Source organism: Oryza glaberrima, chromosome 7 (genome assembly GCF_000147395.1).
Source record: "Oryza glaberrima chromosome 7, OglaRS2, whole genome shotgun sequence".
In the NCBI taxonomy this organism is placed as follows: Eukaryota; Viridiplantae; Streptophyta; class Magnoliopsida; order Poales; family Poaceae; genus Oryza; species Oryza glaberrima.
The window spans coordinates 17,678,796-17,699,127 of NC_068332.1; the positions used below are offsets into that span (position 1 = coordinate 17,678,796).

At 43.7% G+C, this 20,332-nt stretch overlaps 1 protein-coding gene across 1 annotated transcript; it reads right to left on the bottom strand.

Moving 5' to 3' along the window:
* Window positions 1-9,006: 9,006 nt before the first annotated feature.
* LOC127778897 (uncharacterized) lies at window positions 9,007-15,084 on the bottom strand. The gene is made up of 9 exons (XM_052305540.1): window positions 14,916-15,084; window positions 14,074-14,298; window positions 13,912-13,986; window positions 13,023-13,520; window positions 12,209-12,574; window positions 11,746-11,837; window positions 11,601-11,647; window positions 11,461-11,522; window positions 9,007-9,521 (listed from the first exon to the last, which is right to left on the bottom strand). Exons 2-9 carry the CDS (start codon window positions 14,278-14,280, stop codon window positions 9,210-9,212), a joined length of 1,659 nt encoding a protein of 552 aa, XP_052161500.1. The 5' UTR covers window positions 14,281-14,298; window positions 14,916-15,084; the 3' UTR covers window positions 9,007-9,209.
* Window positions 15,085-20,332: the final 5,248 nt, after the last annotated feature.

Here is a 20,332-nt window from a genome sequence, read left to right on the forward strand (position 1 = left end):
CAGCAGGCAACGGACAGCCCCTCTTTCGTGCCGCGGTGAATCCGGAAGCTGATCAACCGGACACCCCGGCCGACCCAACTCCATCACGCCCACCCTCGCCTGGGTACGTCGGCTAGAGAAAAGCTACACTACAAGCCCAGCCGTTGCCCACGCTGGCTTGTGGTAAGTACGATAAGTTCTTCCAGGGCATCTCGCGAACCGGTCCTTAATTGCCATGGGCACGACTAGCTAAACCATGCACCCACAGCCCACATGACGTGTATTTTAATTAACCAACACCATTACGGTGGCACTAAACCAAAGCTATGCCGATAAGCAAGTCTATGCTTTAATGCGATCCCCCTTTGTGCACTAGTTGAACTAAGCGTGGCTAAGCATCTCCTAAACCAACATCTAGTCATTTTAATACCCAAGCTATCAATGGCGTAAGGGAAACAAGATAAAGCTGAGTAATAGGATCCATCCCACATGATATTGTAAAACAATGCAATATTTAATAGAAATGCGAGACATTTGTAAATTGGGTAGAAAATTGTAATGTATGACTTGCCTTGCTCTCGCACCGATGGAACCACAGCAACGTCTTCAAGAAACCGCGAATCGACGAAACGGCCGAAATCTACGCGACAAACAAAGCACACAAGCAAAACATGCTATAAGACTACTGAAACAGAGAACAAAACCATTTTTAATGGATTCTACACATTTTTCTTGATTTACTGAGACTTGAATAGACTTAATCGGAGCTCGGATGAATTAGTTATGATTTTTAGAAGATTATATGTGTTTTTACTATAAAAGAAAAACCCTTAATCAATTTATTGCGAAATAATTCATCCCAGGGCTGACGTCAGCACAAGGGGGCGGCGCCGATAGATGGTCCCCACTTGTCAGCGGCTCAAGGGGGAGGTCGGTCCACCGTGGACCAAGTCCACGAGGCCGAGGGTGCTACCTGGCGGGTGGACCCCACCAGGCGGTGGCTCAAAGGGGAGGGGAGACGCCCGGTCGGCTCGGCTCGGCCTCAAACCGGCCGAGTGGTTATGGCGAGGGCAGCGGTGCGCGCGCACGGTCGCCGGTGACGGCAACCGGCGGCGGCTGAAGCGGCGGCGCACGCACAGAGGCGGCGGCGCGGCAAAGAGGGAGAGAGGAAGGGGCCCGGGTGCTCACCAAGGGGTTCGGCCGACGCGGAGGGAGGCAACGGCGAACGGCGACGAGGAGCGACCGACGAACCTTGATGGACGGCGGACGGGAAGCGGGAGGGCCTAGAGAGAAGGTTGGGAGGGGTTAGAGAGAGGGAGGTGGTCCATGGCGCACGACATAGCCGGCCGAAGGCGGCGGCAATGGTGGAAGCTCATCGGAGTGCGAGGAGAACCGGCCTCCGGTGGGGTTTAGCGGAAACCGAGCGGCGGCCGAGGTGGCTCACGTGGCGGCAATGCTAACGGCAGCGGCGGCTTGGCATGGCAGCCACTCTAGCGGCTGCGGCGCGCGACCGGAGGGTGGCGGCGGCGGCGGCGGCGCTAGGGGAGAGCGACGCGGCGGCGGTAGAGGGCTCGGGAGAGGGCGGCGACAAAAGGAAAAAGAGAAAGGGGGTGCGGGGGAGCTTTATAGGGGCTCGGGAAGGGCGAACACGGCCGGGAAACCCCCCGATTTGGCCGGCGACGTGGGGGAAGAGAGAGAAAGGGAGTGGGAGGGGGATTCAAAATTTGAATCCGCCCCTTGTGGGCGCGCGTCGCGGGCGGGAAGGCGATGGCGTGGGCGGCGTCGCGGCGACGTGGGTGCGGGAAAGGCGGGCAGTGTGGGGGCGCGGGGTGGAGCGGCGGTTGAGGAGGGAGGCCGCCCCTCCTGCTGGAGGTTAGGGGCGAAACCGACAGGTGGGCCCCACCTGTCGGCGCCCGGGAGGAGAGGAGGAGGGAGGTAGGACCTCAGGGGAGGGGAGAAGGAATGGGCCGGCTCGACAAGGAGGGTGGCGCGGGAGAGAGGTTGGGCCGACGGCCCAACAAAGGAAAAGGAGAAAGAAAAGAGGAAAAAAGGAAAAAGATTTTTCCTGGGATTAATATTGCACATTGCTTATTTTAATCGGTTAAAATTATTTACAATGCTCTGAAAATTCCGCTAAAAGTCTTGTTAGCGTATTTTGACATGTAGAATCCAAGAAAAATTCCACATGCCGATTCCGATTATTATTTGCATTTATTAATTTAGGATTTCTCTCTTGCCCTTAAACAAATAATTTCTTGAAACAATTTATCACTTGGATTTTTGCTAGGGAGAAGAACTTCAGGGCGTGACAAGGTCGATGGTGAAGGCAACTCCTGAGCCCTCCCGCTGCCACCCGCAACAGCTCCAAAGACGAACCCGCCGAAGAAAGCGCTATGGTGGTGCTTGGTGTGGCACGGCAAAGAGGAGATCTCGGCAACACTGTTGTAGTTGGTGTCGATGATCTTCTCCATGTCCATGAAGGTGGAGAAGAGGTCATCCTCGGAGCCGATGTCGCCGAAGCCATCACCGTTTGCGGCGCCGTCGAGGTCCAGGTCATCTAGGAAGCAGAAGGCCACCTTAGATTTGGCGCGACAGTGGGACAGCGACAACCAAGGTCGGCTGCGTGGGCCCATCACGTGGCCGTCGCCAGTGATGGGTTCATCGCGTATGTACGCCACCGCCGTCTCTTCAGGAGCTCAACATTGGAGACCCTGTGCGCGATGTCGAACAACCGCGGCGCCCGCAGTGGTGCCTTCACCATTCCCGACCGCGCCTCTTCCTCCGCCGACCAATGGTCGTGCATGTACACCGTCGTCATCTCCTCGGGGAGCTCACCGTTAGAGCCCCTGTGCACGATGTTGAATAGTCGTGGTGCCCGCAGTGGTGCCTTCACCATTCCCGCCACACCTCATCCTCCCCCGACCAACGGCCGCCGCCGCTCACAGCGCACAAGACAGGCACCAGCATCGCCGCTGCGGCCCCTATACCCAGCAATGTGGTGGGGGATGAGGAGTGTCGCCAAAGAGAAAGACCGGAGAGAGGTGGGGAAAAGAGAAGAGGGGGAAGGTAGGTGAAGAAGATGTAACTGACAGCTAGGTCCCACATGCAATTGGGGTTAACGGAGATTTTTGACAGATGTCGTGACGGAGGTGGCATGGTTCTAACTTTCAAATTCCAATGGCACTTAGCCAATATGTTGAATAGTGGTGGTATTTTTTGAATTTGCATATTTGCAGTGGCATGGATCAATTAACCCTTAATTTTAAAAGATTGCAATGGCATATATCCAATTTCATAAATAGTAATGCCATCTTTTCAATATGCCATATTTGCAATGGCATGGATCCAATTAACCTAAATTAAAATCCATGTTGCACTTAGCAAGGACGTGCGGAGATGGCATGGGGCATGGGCAGGGCAGGGATGGTTCACCGAGCGGCGGCCAAGGGGCACACGACTTGTGGGTGATGGCCAGGCAACGCGCAACTGGTGCTTAGGGCAAGTTTTATAAAAGAGGTGGATGTTGCATCTAATCTTGACCACATCATCAACTAATAAATGTAGAGGTAATATGTACAATATATCACATCTATACTAATTATAATACACTAGCCCCAATGTTTGTTTGCCCAATCTACTCTTCCTCTCTCTCCTTTTGTCTTGAATTTTGTGTAGTGGTTGCCTCTTGCATGAGGGGTGGCTCCTTATCTCTCTCATCTCATCTCTCCTCCACCTCACTATTTAAGTTTATATAGTATCTAGAAGATTGTGTTTGGATGTCCATAGTACTTGCCCTTATGCGGCCAGCGGCATCTAGCCTATCAGGTGAAGATGGGTCTCGTTATATCGGGGGTGATTCTCATCTGATTTGTCATCGGACTTGTTTGGGACAGGGAGGTCGGAAACAACAACATGGGCGCACTTTTTTTTTCCGCACTAACGAGTATTAACTACTCTATTAATATTAGTATTAGATAATTATTATAGTTTGAGATAACGGTGGTAGTAGTTAGGATTTTTTTTCGTGAGATTTTTTTAACTAACAAATTGAAAAAAGAAATCTATATCTGAAGTCAAATTTTTTCAAAATTTTAAACCCAGATTTGAAAACTTTTAACTTAAAATTTGAATATTAAGTCAAATTTTAAAAACTTTCAACTTCGATTTTGAAATCTTTCAACTCGGTTTTAAAAACTTTCAATTCAGATTTGAAAACTTTCAACTTGAGATTAAAACTTTCAATTTTTTTTTAAGAAAATCAAAAAGTATACGGAAAAAGACGCCAAGGGAGGGAGAGAAAATCGTGCAAAAAAAAGGAAAAAGTCGCGCGCAAAAAAAAAAAAAGAAAAAATCGCGAAAAAAAGGAACGCGAAAAAAAAATCGACCGTGGCGGGTGGAAGGGCGCACGCCAGATACGGGACAACATCGTCGTAGCATGGAACACTATTCCATAAACCGAAATTTCCTTCCACAGAAACGGGACTTCCTCTTCCTCAGCTACAATAGCTCATCACCATGCTAAAACACCAGGAATGCAGCAGATGCTAATCTGCGTGCCTGATTTCTACTAGCCACACGCTCCTCTTCCTAGAACGCAACAGCTCTTCAGCTACTCCTCCCCCAACCTCGCATCGTTCAAAAAAAAAAAAACGAACTGTTCATTAATTAGCCAGCGCACCACATTACTAGGAGAAAAAAAAAGGCAAAATTTGCTACAGGATACGCAATAAACGTGTAAATGTAATTGGTTGAGGGACACCGCAAAACGTGACACTGCCCATGGACACTACAAAAGTTGTGTAATTGGCCTTAGGACACCGGACGCATTATTTTATTATTTTCGGGATGAAAGAGAGGTGAGAAATTTCTAAATAACGGGAATGCCCCCCTCTACTCCTTCCTTTCTTCTCACTGCAGCCGACATGTGGGCCCGCGCGCAGTGTCGTCCTCCTCCTCTCGCCAATGCTCAACGCCGGCCGCCCCTTCTTCCTCTTCCCGCCGCCTTAGAGCCACAATCTTTCCTTCTCCCCCGTCTCTGCCGTGTCCACCGGCAAGCGCAACAGGTCGCCGCCGCCGCCGAGCCCGGTCATCAGCGAGGGCAGCGATGTCGAGGACGCCGACCACAACCTGCTCGGCTTCTTCAAGAACCCCTCCCACCTCTCCGACAACGACATAGGGGAAGACGGGACGCCTCTTGCCACCAAGCCTGATGGATTTCTTGGAGATGACAAGGGGGACGATGCGTCGTCAGAATCTGATATTGCCGCCGAATCGGACGATTTGGACAGCGCTTGATGTCCCCGCTGCGGAATCTAGCGGGGTGAGCACGGGCGCGGGCGAGGGCGTCGCGGAAGAGGGGAGGTGAGGGCGGGGCGGGAGAGAGGAGATGAGGTGGAGGGAGGTGGTCTGGGTGTCGGGGCGGCGGCGGGCGAAGGTGATGGCAGCTCGCAGAGGAGGGGAGGTGTGGCGGGGCGAGGAGGGAGGTGGTCTGAGCATGGGTGCGGCGGCGAGCAGAGGCAACGACGGCATCGAGGGCGGGGACGCGGCCGGCGTTGAGCGTTGGCAAGAGGAGGACGACGACACTGTGCGCGGGCCCACATGTCGGCTGCAGTGATAAGAAAGGAAGAAGGAGTAGAGGGGGGCATTCCCGTCATTTAGAAATTTCTCTCCCCTCTTTCATCCCGAAAATGATAAAATAATGCGTCTAGTGTCCTATGGCCAATTACACACACAACTTTTGTAGTGTCCATGGGCGGTGTCAAGTTTTTTGCGGTGTCCCTCAGCCAATTACACATTTTTTACGTGTCCTGTAGCAAATTTTGCCAAAAAAAATTACGGCGGCGACTGTTTCACCACTTCCGCCTACCGGGGGGCTACGGCAAAGTGGTCCAAAAGCATGACGAAACGCGGTCGCGCTGACTGACCTGGATGTTGGTCGCGGCGCGGAGGAGGTGGAGAAGATGCCGGCGGCGGCGACGCCGACGAGGAGGAGGAGGAGGTGGCGGAGGCGTGGCCTCGAGTGTGATGGGAGAGAAGCCGGCAAGGCTTGGGAGGAATGCGGTGCCCGGCGCATGGACCCCGCGTGTCAGTGGGCCTGCCCCTGCGCTTCTCTCGCTTCGCTTGCCCGAGAGAAACCCATAAGAAAGGGAGTCGCTGGAATAGCATAGTTTCGTGGTTTTTTTTGCATTTGTAAATTGTTTTTTTCTCAATTTCTTTTTTCATGGACCAATTGAGCCAAGGGTAAGTACGTTCGAGAAAAAAAAGAAATTGTGAAAAAACAATTTGCAGATGAAAAAATCATGAAAAGTGACATTACAGTTACAGCGAATGCCCCCTTTTTAAGAGTGGCATTCGATCGAATATTATTTTAACGATGGTGTTTTAGTGATCGCGTGGGAGATAGGTAGGGGGAGGAGGAGATGGTCCACCACGTGGCCTGTGAACCCATCCATCTGAATCCAAAGGGGGTCCTATTCTTTTCCCCAATTCTCTTTATTTTTTGGTGGAGGTCAAGGTCATGTGTGTGAAAACGGTACGGAAACTTTTCGAACTCCGGATCTATTTTCGAAAACGGAATCTGTCGGTCAGATTTTTTTCAGAATTTTTTGGAAATGGAAACGAATTCGGAAATATTTTCTTGGAAACGGAATAAAAAATGATAAGGGCAGTTTCCGTTAGAACTCGAATCGGTCGGAAACTTTCCGGAAATTTTCTTGGAATTTCCGAAAATTTTGTGACTGAAATACCCTGGATTCTTTTTTAAGCACTAAATAGTTAATACTATGGTGTTTGGCTGTTATTTTTTAAAAAATATTTGTTATGCAACTCTAAAGTTACATAAGAATATTTTTTCATGTATTGGGATTTATCAACAACATTACTCTCTTAAATATAGATAATTTATTCCATAGATTGTGTTTTGTGATGTACTATTGAGACTTAACAATTTAACTTATATGATTGTGTTTTATGATGAATCGTTGACCGTTGAGACTTGAGAATTGGATTTATCAGTTTGAGGGGTTTTTTATTCCGATAAATTTTCGTTACGGTACTCGCGCCGGTTCGTTTTCGCTCTTTTTTGGGTTTCGATAATATTCGATTCCGTTTTCGTATCCGAGGTTTCCAATTCCGATTCTAATTCCCAAAAAAAATATGAAGATGAAAACGATAAAGGTGGTTTCCGTCTGTTTCTGTACCGTTTTCACCCCTAGTTACACAGTTATGATAAAAAAAGAATTAGCTAGATCTACCCTAAAACATCTCGATTGGTAGGGATAATAAGAGCATAATTGTTTTGCTCATGTTTATAAGCTAAATTTTGATTTTTAAAACTAAATTTTGGAGGTGATTTTGTGGGTTTTTTTCATCGTAATTTGTTTTACAACATTTACTTTTGAGTCACTAAGGACATATATAAAATTTTACTTATAAATTATTTTCTAATAGCTAATAAGCCGTTTGAATAAGCATAACAATCATAAGAGTAAGAGAAACAATGATATTGTAAGAGATAAGGGAGATAATTCAAAGACTGCATCACCATGAAAAGTGCAGGGCAACAACACATACATTTGGATGAAAAAAACTGGGAAAAAATGTTTTGTGATATTGAAATAATTCTATGAAAATTTGGATATTGACTTGCCCAAGTAAAAGAAGTGGAGCAGATTCTAGAAATCAAATCTGTATCAATAGAATTATAACGTGTTCAAATCTAACATAAATTAAAGCATGGGAAGTTTGTTAGGAAGGTTACAGGTTACAGTTGGTTACACCTCTAAAAAGTTACTCCCTTCAATTTTTAATACATAGCGTCTCTAATTTTCAATAGATATTGTCTTATTAAAATGTAATTATAATATATTTTATTATGATTTATTTATTATTAAAAGTACTTTAAAACCTGATTTATATATTTGCACAATTATTTGAATAAATCGAAATGTTAAACATTTGGCTAAGAGACGACAGCGACATTATTATTTTTTTTAAGGAAAAACCTCATAAGAGAACAGGAAGAGCCTATTTTCATTTAAGAAGAAGAGGTTCACTAGCACCAACCGGCACCGTTGCTCCTAGCGCCCTTATATTATAGCTAAGTCGCTGACGTGAAGGGGTTAGCGCAAAAAACTTGACACCAAGGACTTATTTGTAAGAAAAAAATTTCTAAACATGGTCAAAACGTAAGTACTTTTTCTTATAAGTATAAGCCCTTGGCGCCAGCCTCTTTGGTGTGAAGGATCTATTTTTAAGAAAAAAAAATATTTCCTTTTTGACCCTTTTTATAAATTAATTTGCTATGTACAGATATAAAATGAATCATATTTATTGTGAATTACAAGGGCTCATGCAACTTGAGATTGGAGGAGGGTCATTGCCTTCTTCCTCAAATCCCTCTTCTTCCCCCTTCCCTCAAGATCCAGCGGGAAAGGGTATTGGAGCCCCCACGCTAGATCTGTCACAGGTGAAATAATTTTCAGAGAAAAGTCAATATTTGGTCTCTCAACTATAGAACCTGCACAAACAAAACAAAAACATGATGATTTGACGTAAATATTCGTTATTTTGTGTATTACATAAATATGGAAGGTAGATCACCGCGCCATACAAACTTAAACAGCGGAAAATAAGACAAAATAATAGAATACCTAACACTATAAGCAACTCGTCAATCATTAATGAACTACTCCCTCCGTCCCAAAATATAAGAAGTTTTAGAGTTGGGCACGATTATTAAGAAAGTAGATAGAAGTGAATGATGTAGAGTTATTATTGGATGAGTAGTGGAGGTAGGTGGAAAAAGCGAATGGTGAAGGGTTGTGATTGGTTGAGAAGAAAATGTTGGTGAAGAAGTTGTTATATTTTGGGACAAATCCCGATGGCTAAAAGCTGATATTTTGGGGGTGTTAGGAGTACTTAACAAATAACCTTACTCCCTCTATTTCAAAATATATAACGTATATTGTTTTCATTAGGACGAGACTTTGATCAACAATTACTCTTTATAATATAACTTTTATGAAGCAAAATTGGTGTTATTAGATTTGTCTTCATATAGGAGTAGATAATATATTAGGGAAGCAATTGCGAATCAAAACCTTATCATAACAGAACAAAATACACCTTATATTTTAAGATGGATATAGTACCAAGTTAAAGGTGCATCAAACGAAACTTGGCAAAAAAAAAAAAAAAACACTCATGGGCATACATTTTGTACTCATGCTTTACTTTAGCAGCTTCAAGAGCCTGAATGCACCAGTAGCAACAGTGCTAAAGCTCCTTTTGGATTGATGATTGCTTGCAAGTAGTGATGAGATCCTTCCCACTGAACCAAGTATACGATTTTTGGCCATTGATGAGTTGCTCTCAAAGGCACGGATCTGTTCAAGATCACGCCCGGACCTAGCATCTGCTCGTGCATAGGTTGGATACACCTTCACAGGGCACCGGGTTCGTAAAATTGATCTCCAATATGGGAAAAAATTTCTCCTTGTATATGTGGGATCCCATCCTCTGCCTACTTCCTTTCTCCCAGCCTGTCACATATTTCAATAAAAGTACAGCATTGGAAAAAAAACAGACAGAATATATTCATATTTCAGCATGGTCAGCCACGATCTCTCACTTGAGAGGTTGTATGTTAATTAACACACAATATTGGTGTTTTGTTGGATATGAATGGTTTTACTACAGTACTTAAGTAGCATGCTTAAGCAACATGATAAGCTGTTGAAGCAGCACAAGGCATGCTACAAACATAGCAAGCGAAACATTTGCTTTTGTTGTTGCCTCTAACAACTTAATAATACGGGCTGTCTATATATCATGTGACAGAAAATCCCACCTCCCATCATTCGAATTTTGGACCATTCGATGTGCTTTAAGATTCGTGCAGCCCCTTAACCCTAACTCCTCCTCCACCTCCCCTCGGTTCCAGATCAAGCCGCCACCCTCCTCCCGTCCCACGCACGATCCGCCGCCGCCACCACCGCCACCGCCCCACCGCGCCGCCGCCCGCCTCGCCGGCTGGCCGGAAAAGGTCAACGGCGTCGGCAAGGCCCCCCCGGCGAGCCCCCTCCCCCTCCCCCTTCCCCCTCCCCTTCCCCCTCACTTTCTCCTCATGGCGGCGAAGACGAGGTGCCCCCGCCCCGCCGTCTTCCCCGTCTCCGGCGGCTCCCCGCCGCCGGATCCGCCACCACCGGCCGCCGCCTCCTAATCCCACGCTTGCTTTGCCCCCGCCGCCAACGCCAGCCCACCACCCTCCTCCATCCCCGCGGCTTCGGCGGCGCCGCCACCGCCTCGCCGCCCGCCGCCGGTCCTCCACCGCCCACCGCCATCCCTCTAAGCCCCGAGGAAACCCCCCTCTTCCCCCTCCCCCAACCCCCCTCCTACCCTCACCCCAACCCCAAACCCTAACCCGCCGGAGTTGGGTAGTCGCCGGCGCCGGAGAAGAAGGGGAGCCCGCCGGAGTTGGAGGAGAGAAGCCGATGCACGGATCTTGGCATGGATCCAATGGTCCAAAATCTGTAAGATTTCATCCCCAAAATTCATTCGAATGCCATATAGCAATCCCGTAATAATATTACACTGCATCTTCCTTTATCAGAATTTTCCTCACAGACAGAAGATGCAAGCCCCCTTTGTCGAGTCTCAGTGTTGATGTTACTTGGGAATCTAAACAGTTCAGCTATGTTATTGGGCTAATTATGCCCAACGGGGTTTTAGCCAGGTGCTAGTTTAATTTCATTATTTGTATTATTTCCTTTATTATTATTTTTATTGCATTTACCCCTTATCTTTGGTAAAGAACCTGATGAGAAACACAGTAGTCTCGATCACATTAGCATGGCAGAGATGAATTGTAGTTGGAATGTGTGGCATTGCAAGGCCAACTGTATTTGGAGGCAATTCAAAGCAACAGGATTTGCCAATTTGAGAATTTTTCAGTTTGTTACATGATTTTTATAAAAAAAAGTTGGTGTATTTTTTTTTAAAAAAAAATCAAACAAGGAAAGGACAGAAATTTCTATAGCAATCTTTCTGCAGCCAATTTGTTATTAGTTATCTCTACTTACTTATTTACTTTCAGATTTGTTCACAAGATACTAACTTCTAGGACAATACCCTGGCATAAAAGAATCTGCATTGCTCCATACAAATGATAGTTTAGACATGTAAAAGAACAGAAATTGAAGCATGTGTATAGACCATTATAGGGTAAACACCACCAAGACCAAGAACTTAAAGGGGGGGGGGGGGTATGGACTAGAGATAGGTCTTCAGCCCATATAACAATGGACAACTAGCAACCAAATCAAAGTTGATACCAATCTAATCATGCAACTGACTTACCTGGCTGCTGCGTACTGCAATACTACGCTACTATTTGTGTGAACGGCACCTTTTTACGTACTACATCTCACAAGAAGGCGAAGGTACAGATGTTCCAATACAGTAATATTTGATTATCTTTACCTTTTTGTCTGCAGCATGCAGATTAGCCATTTCCGTAGCTGCCGTGTTTGCATCTGTAAGCCCTGTTCTCCATGAAAAAAAAAGGAGGTTTAGGGCTCATTTCTGTTAAATGTAAAAAGAACCACTTGAGCCCAACACACCTTCGCTGCATGATTTTGTTTCTGACATTTTGCAGTTATAAGGTTGGCTTCAAGGAAAAAGTGGAAGAACAAAGCAAAATAATCAGCAAAATTAACATGTATTCACATAGAAAATTGTTGTGTGAAGCAAAACAAAGAGTAGTACAGGTTTATGGTGTCCATGACTTCTTCAGTAGGGCAAAATCCATACTCCTTGAGGATAGTTGAAACATGTTCCAAGACCTCCGCACGTGGTGCCTGCGACAATATGTTGTATAAGCTAGATCACAAATAATCAGAAGGAGAAAATTTGCGATTATATGAATTGGAATGCAATAGAATAGTGTGCAAAAACAGTTGCAAACATACAAGCACATTCAATTTTCTACTTGGTTTTATAAACGACATAACATACATATTCGAATTCATCTAGATTGATCATCTTGGTTATTGTAATCAGAGGTTATCTAGACGCTTCAAAAGTACCAATCAAGACCTGCATCGCAATTCTGTATGTTTAACTAAACTTTACAGTCCTTCAGTTATTCAAATTCCAAATATTATCTATGTATATTTAATTTATAAATGCATTAGAGGCACCACAGCTGCAACATACCAAAAACGCGTACCTCTGAATGCGCCTGAATGTATGCAGAAAGAGGTTCACCAGCATGGGAAATTACATCAACAAGCAGCCCCATGCAATCAATGAGTGCCCTCTTTTCCTTCATAAGCTTCTGTGTCATTCCATTTGAAACTTTCCCCCATCTCAAGGCAAATGAAAGCCTCAGTATACGCTTGTACATAATGTCATACCCATTTTTCTTTCTACTGCCATTTATCTTGGAGGAACATCCCCCTCGGATCTGCTCCTGAGCAGCCAGTAGTAGAATTGCGGTCTGGATAAGTTTTCCATTCTCAATATAATTCCAGAGCTCTTCAAGTAGATTATTTGTTTTTCCTGCAAGTAGTCTAGTTGTATCCAGGAAGATCTTCTGTTAAAACAAAAGGAACAAAAATCTAAGTGCCATTTAGCATTTGTATGTGCAAGCAAGTAGTGCCGATTAACTTTCTATATATGGTTTCATTTCTTCCTATCAAAGTAATTATGGATTAGGGACAATCTTCCTATCAAAGTAATTATGGATTAAGGCAAAGAAAATAAAATTACTTACTAGCAACATTTTAGTATATTTTATTGAAGACTCTCCTTGTCTTTAACTATATGAAGATGCACTAACACAAAGTAAGACAAAAGATTAACAAAGGGAAACTTTACTCCCTCTGACAAGTGGAGACAAAAGGATGTTTAGTCCTTAATATAACTAATTCATAATAACAGCTGTCTGGGATCTATGGCATGACAACAGTTAATTACTCTTTATGTCATGCTGCAAATTAAAAGTAGTGCTTTGCATATATAGGGAGGGAAGAGAAACAAACCATTTCAGGTAAACACAGCAGATGGAAAAGCTTGTAGATATAATCCAGATGATCCTGGCCGGGAGAAAGATTGTCCTCAAGATACTTATGCAGGCAAGTGTTCTCAATCGCGATATGGAGCAGGAGTAGGCCATCGATGACATCGTCGCCAACTGTGCGTACATTGGCTGATGCACCATGGCGTAAGAGTAGCTTGATCATCTCAATGGAGAACCTTTCAGCAGCTTCGTGGAGCGGGAAGTATCCGTATTTGGTTACGCAGTTTGGATTGGCGTGCATCCCTTGCAGCTCAGGTGCCCTGCCCTCCAATACAACTTTCGCGCATCGCAGGGAATTGAAACTGACCATGCAGGTTAAGGTTTGTGCGGTGATGGTGAGATTCCATGACATGGTATAGCCCTTCCAGTTCTTGAATAATCGGAGGAAGCAACGTGCACTATCCTTTATAAAGATGGGCTCCAATTGGTCATATTTGTCCAAGAAGGTATAACACATCCACTAGATGGATCCATCACATTCGAAAAAAAATTGAGGCATCAGTTATCCAACTAACAAAGCACAACAAAATAAACTGTTTTGAGGTTTATGGAGGTGCATATATGACAACAACAATAACAAAACCTTGTGTGCAAGAAAGTTGGGGTGGGCTAGAGATGAAACCAAACATGAAGCACGGAGAAGGGAAGACAGAATATAAGGGGATCTACAGCCTATCATGGTTCAGACATGTGAATCCAGATGCTCTTATTTAAGGTTCATATTATGACAGCAATAAATAATCAATGGTTCAGTAAACTTAAGTACCCTATAGTATTACAGGATTAAACAAAATAATTAATATAATGGAATGATTCATCAATTGAATTCTGTAAATGAAGGTAACACAAACCTTGGGAGCAGGGTCTGGGATGATTATGTCATTTGCTATGGTCTTGGCAATCGAAATATTCCTTTCAAACATAAACTGAAAGATGTCAAGAGTCAGCACTAGGGGAAGAAAATAGGATTTTTTTTTTGGGATTTATCACACACAGCTGGGTAGTTATCATACCTCGTCAATCTTTTCCAAATCTAATCCCTCGGTAAGTTCAAAACGAGGGGGAGGGTGCCATGGATACTCATTTCTTACTGTAATCGATCCATCTTTACCATTGCCATTACCTTTGTCACAGGCAGCTGCCTCCTTTTTCCACGTAGCATAATCGGGTGCCTTAAATCTCAACTCCATCCTTTCGTTTTTTTTTCTCCTTTTTGACATTTTTCGTTCTTTTTTTTTCTGGAACAAGGAAGTTTGATCTCGAATTACACTCCAAACAAGATTAGCATGCAATGGTCATCAAACAAGACCATGAGATAAAAATGAGTCCTTCCATCTAAAATCAATCGTGAAAGGGCATGTAGTCTAGTAGTTGCAGTGACCTGAGTAGCACCCCAAGGTCCTGAGTTCAAATCTCCACAGGAGCGAATTTCATATTGGGTTATTTGAGGGCTAAGTTCCTTGTTCGATAGGCTAAGTTCCTAATTTAAAAAAAGGCTGCATAAATCCCTTCACTAAAAAAAAAATCACCGAATAGAAAACATTGTATTCACTTCATATACATTGTACTGTATCTAATAAAATGCAACAATGTTGCACGCGAAATAAAGGGCCAAACAGTGCTACAAACTCGGATGCATAGAAAACTATTGGAATTCTAAGAAACCAAAAGCTAAATTTGAGAGTGCTAGAAACTATGAACAATCTAGGAAACCAAAAATCTAAATTTGAGAGTGCTAAAAACTCTCACGCATATATAGAAATTACGGAAATCTAGAAACCAAAAGGCTAATTAAATTTTGATGTTGCCGTTCAACAAGAACTGAACGATATTCACTGGCTTAACAGAGGCGGACCTTCGGCACGGGGTGCTCACCGCAGGCGGAAAGCAGCAGGACGACGGCACGGCACCCACCTCGCGGGATATGGAAGGAAGTCGGCGCAGGCGGAGGCGCAGGCGGAGGCGGCGCGGCGGGCGAAGTAGCGAGGAGTCGGCCGGCGGCGTAGGCGCAGGCAGGAGGCGGATGGATGGGTGTTGACAGACATATCGATCGACTAACAAGGCCCACCGCCAGCCCAGAGGCCCATTAAAGCGCGCATGATGTTAGCCCACGTAATTACACAATGGAATAAGGGTGTGTTTGGTACCCCTTTTCCCAGCCCCTCTCCCTCTTTTCCGCGCACACTTTTCAAACTGCTAAACGGTGTATTTTTTACAAAAAGTTTTTATATGAAAGTTGCTTAAAATATTAAATTAATCCATTTTTGAAAAAAAATTAGCTAATACTTAATTAATCACGCGCTAATGGACCACTCCATTTTTTGTGAGTATTGTTCCAAGTTCCCAACCGGTAGCGAACACAGCCTAAGACGGTATAGTAAGACATTATTTTTTTTTTGAAACAACAAACCAGCACAGGAAAGTTTCATACTAATACGTACTCCCTCTGTTTCAGGTTATAAGATGTTTTGACTTTGGTCAGTTTAAGTTTGACCAAAGTTAAAATGTCTTATAACCTGAAACGTCTTATAACCTAAAATAGATGGAGTAGAAGAAAAAAATTACAAGATTATATAGCTCTGAAAGGCTAATTAGAAAAAAGCCACAAACACACCACTATCATCTGCTAGCACCTCCTCACACAACTAGGTTAGCACCGTCGCTAGACCTAAAGGGGGAAGAGGGTCAGAAATGCCCCCATCGAACACCTAGATCGGGTTCTTCGTGTTGCACTTGTCTTGCCGGTGCTCTCATCCTCGTGAGGTGGTCTCAACCTCCCATGCATGGAGGCCTTAATTGGGTGTGTCCCTTGGTTTCTCGTGCAGTTCTTCCCTTGGTATGGTAAAATTTGTACATAGTCTTCAAATACCAGTAATTTTTTTTATAAAAGAGTTACTTTCAATAACATTTTACATGAAATGTTCTTAGGCTAATTGGATACATGCCATTACAGCTTCTTTGATTTTGAAAAATATCATTACTATTCGTCTATTTGGATACATGTTAGGGCCTGTTCAGATTGTAGCTAAAATAAACCTTACCAAATTTTGGTAATGCCAAAATTTTGGCAATATTAATTTTGGCAAGTTGATAATATTGCCAAAATTTTGGCAGGATTTATTATGTATTTACCAAAGTTTGGCAACAAACTAAACGTATGCACTTTTTTTTTGCAACTTTGCCAAAAAAAAAATGGTATGGTTGAAAATGATATCAATCTGAACAGCCCCTTAGATAGGAATTAGAGATATACCACTAACATGGAACAATTGTCACATTCATAGTACTAGATGTGACGGTAGGCCTATCTAGACACTACTACAAAACACACTTTTTCTAATGGCTAAAACATATTTTTCGTGGCAGCCGGACGTTCCGCCAGCGATCAAAGTTAAGTGAAAATCAACGATCTTTGCTAGCGGATCTTTGCTAGCGGCATCCGACCACCGATGAAAATTGGCTTTTGCTGGCGGGCCACGTAATGCAGTCGCCAATCAAAATCGATTTCCATATTTTTATTTTGATTTTTTATGTACATTTTCATTTTAACTTTTTTAGGTGCAAAAATAAAATCAAAAACATATTTTGATTTTTATCGGCATCTATAACACCACTATGAATCCTAATTGACAATTTAGGCATTTTTTTAGGATGTGAATTGTAGGATTCGAACACAAGATCTCTCTCCACACCTGTATTATATTACCATCTCACTATGTCGCACTTGTTGTGTATATTCAGAATGCTATTGTTTTGATTTTCATTATTTGAAACTTAAAATACTTATTTGCCTTTCTAAATAATTTCAAATAAAAAAGTCATGAACTGCAAAGTTGTAAGATCTCGCATAGCTCTACAACTTTGACATAGATCATGTGGAGGTTATTTGAATCATGTATCTGAAATTTTGTAAAATACATCTTCAATCTTATAACGAATATTTTGAACCCTAAATGATCTCAAATGGAAACGTTTTCACTAAAAAGTTGTAGATCTCATTAGTTTGGTATAAATTTTATTTTCATCCGACTTTTTTAATGAAAAAGTTAGATACAAATACATATTTTTTTTGTAAAATTGATTTCCTCCTACGGATGCTTATGTCGTCCACCAGTAAAGATAACGTGAGTTTCACTGGTGGACATGGGATAAAGTAGCCGGAAAACACGGGAATAAGGGGATCATTTTAAAAATTTTGCCTAGGCAAGATATGCCCTATTTACAAGATGGAACGCCTGTTGATATGGTTTTCAATCCCTTAGGAGTACCCTCCCGAATGAATGTGGGACAAATATTTGAAAGCTCGCTCGGATTAGCAGGGGATCTGCTAAAGAAACATTATAGAATAGCACCCTTTGATGAGAGATATGAGCAAGAGGCTTCAAGAAAACTTGTGTTTTCAGAATTATATGAAGCCAGTAAACAAACAAAAAATCCGTGGGTATTTGAACCTGAGTACACGGGAAAAAGCAGAATATTTGATGGACGAACAGGAGACCCCTTCGAACAGCCTGTTCTAATAGGGAAGTCCTATATCTTAAAATTAATTCATCAAGTTGATGAGAAAATCCACGGACGCTCTACTATCTTGAGCGCCCTCTAGTGAAAATAGAGATTTTCACTTGCGGATGCTGTCATCCGCTAGTAAAGGCGACACTATTTTTAGTCCGCCTGAAAAAAATAAAAGAGAAGTGCCATGAAAAATTATTTTTTAATTAGTGAATCATAGTATTAGAATATGTCATCCTGTACTAGGTTTCTTTTTTTATGGGACGGTAGGAGACGGTAGAAATACTAGTACAATAAACCTAATTAGTGCTGGTAGGTAACCTCAGATAGGTGCCAGTTATGTTTTCGACACCACTCTAGACAAACCTACTGTCTAGAGCCGTAATACTGGAATATGTCATATCCCGTACTAGGTTTGTTTTTAAAAAAACTCCGAATTACCCCCAGAACTATCGCGGCAATACTAATTACCCCCTTAAACACAAAAGGGCTATTTGAAACCTTGAACTATTTATACCGGACACACTACCCCCTGACTCAACCCGGAGTGACTTTGGTCCTATGTGGCGTACACGTGGCAATCTAATCAGGAACAAAATTTGATGGGGCCCACCTATTAGTCCTTCCTCTTCTTCTTCCCTCCTCTCCACGCCTCCTTCCTCTGGTGCTATCAGTGCCAGTTAGCCGGTGGTCTCTCCATCACCACCTACCTCTTCCTTGTCTCTCCACCGGAGTTTGCCCCACACCAACTCCTTCCTATGTTGTTATCGGCGTCTATCAACCGGTGAACTCTCCACCACCTCCCACCTCCTCCTCGTCTCCCCATTGGAGTTCGCTTCACACCGGCACTGGAAGGGGGAACTTTGGCGGTGCGGTGAGCTCAACCAGGCATCTCCTTGCCGCGATGGGGAGGCCTAGGAGACACCACGATGGGCAGATTTAGAGGAGAAAGTGGGCGTTTGGGCAATGCGACAGCTTTCGAAGCAGTGCCACAAACCTCGAAGGCTTTGCCAGACTCAGGCTTCTGCAGTGTTGCATCCACCTGTTCCCCGTCAGACGAACCCATGCGCCATCCCCTCGAGCTCTCCTGCCCATTCCCCATCGAGCATCCCCTCGAGCTCTCCTGCCCATTCCCCATCGAGTGTATCGCCAAGCCGCTACCTCCGTCTTCATGGACAAACATGTTTTAAAAAGTCAACAGCGACAAATATTTAGGGACAGAGGGAGTATGTATGTAGCTATATCGGATTTACGGAGTCTAAGAAAATTATATACTTACATACTCCGTAAACAAAAACAAAAGATTAGCGGAGATAAGTCCGATATACTCCTTCTGTTTCAGGTTATAAAACGTTTTGACTTTGGTCAATGTCAAACTGTTTTAAGTTTGACCAAATTTGTAAAAAAAATAGTACCATTGTCAACCAAAGATAAATTTATTATGAAAATATATTCAATTATTGATTTGATGAAACTAATTTAGTGTTATAAATATTACTATATTTGTCTATAAACTTTGTCAATTTTAAAACAGTTTGACTTTGACTAAAGTCAAAACGCATTATAACCTGAAACGAAGGGAGTAGATAGTACTAGTAGACTAGTACTCCCAACGTCCTAAAATATAATGGATTTTGGAGGGATGTGACCTTATGCCTGAGATATGCCAGAGAAAAACTGGAATGTGTTTGGTTGATGCCATGAGACATTTGTCTACTGCCTGACCTGAGCCATACGGCACCGTGGTTAGCCTGGCTCAGGCGACCGAAAAAGGAGGCCTGACCTCCAGGCGTGAGCTAAGAATGTGATTAGCGAGTAGCACGTGTCCTGTCCGCAGGTAGTCAGAGCATTGAATGGCTTGGAAGCCATGTTTGACTTGTCGATGCGACAGTACTTGCAAAGGATGCATGCATAACTGCTAATTAAGTGGATTAGCTATATTATAACAAAATGTCAGTGCTAATTAAGCACGGTTATGCTTAATCTGTTTTCCTCAGGCGTAGAACTCCAAAGCCTCATCAGGCAACTTCATTCTTTGATTTTCTTCCACCCCGGCACGCTTTTTTCTCAGGCATATCAGGTTACCAACCAAACAGCCTCATAATACGCGACGTTAATTTGTTCTCGTAAAAAAATGGTTATATGTTCTACAACGTGCATGTTGCCAATTCATCACCGTTGGATGGGCAGGTGATAGATTCGGACACCGGCGTCAATGTTGGGCACCAGATCGCGGCGCGAAACGCGTGCTGATGCTGCGCACGTCGTTGATAGTTAATTTTGTTTCCCCTTCCTTTTGGATAGGTTTCGGACGACGTCGTAGTCATCCACATGTACAGGCACAGTCGATCAACACGCCTAGTGTTAATTAATAACACACGTCTAAACAAGGTTATTTTTTCTTTTTTAGAACTAAGTATAAGATTAGTTATTAGAGACGTCGACGTATCATCACGTAACGTGGCCAAATGTTTCCAGCCTCAGAAGCTCGAACCACGTACGTTTAGACGATTAGTTAAGACTCGTTCATCAATTACTAAGCACGCACGCCCGGCTGGCGGCTGGCATGGTTAATTATCGATTAATTACGTCGTTCGGCATATTGAATTAGTCTCTGCAATGCCTGGCTATGACGAACCAATTAATATACTCCTCTCGACCCACGGTTAGTTTACAGTTTTGACTGCGCATATATCAATATATTTTGGAAAAAATACGAATTACCCCCGCCCCCCTCTCCGAACTATTACGGTCGGCCGAATT

Excerpts from the sequence above, each read along its gene's own strand:
- LOC127778897 (XM_052305540.1), bottom strand. The coding sequence starts at position 14,280 with ATGTCAAAAAGGAGAAAAAAAAACGAAAGGATGGAGTTGAGATTTAAG. Across the intron at positions 11,648-11,745 it reads GTCATGGACACCATAAACCT|CCAACCTTATAACTGCAAAA; the intron begins GTACTACTCTTT and ends TTTTCCTTGAAG. Across the intron at positions 9,522-11,460 it reads TGCATGCTGCAGACAAAAAG|GCTGGGAGAAAGGAAGTAGG; the intron begins GTAAAGATAATC and ends AATATGTGACAG.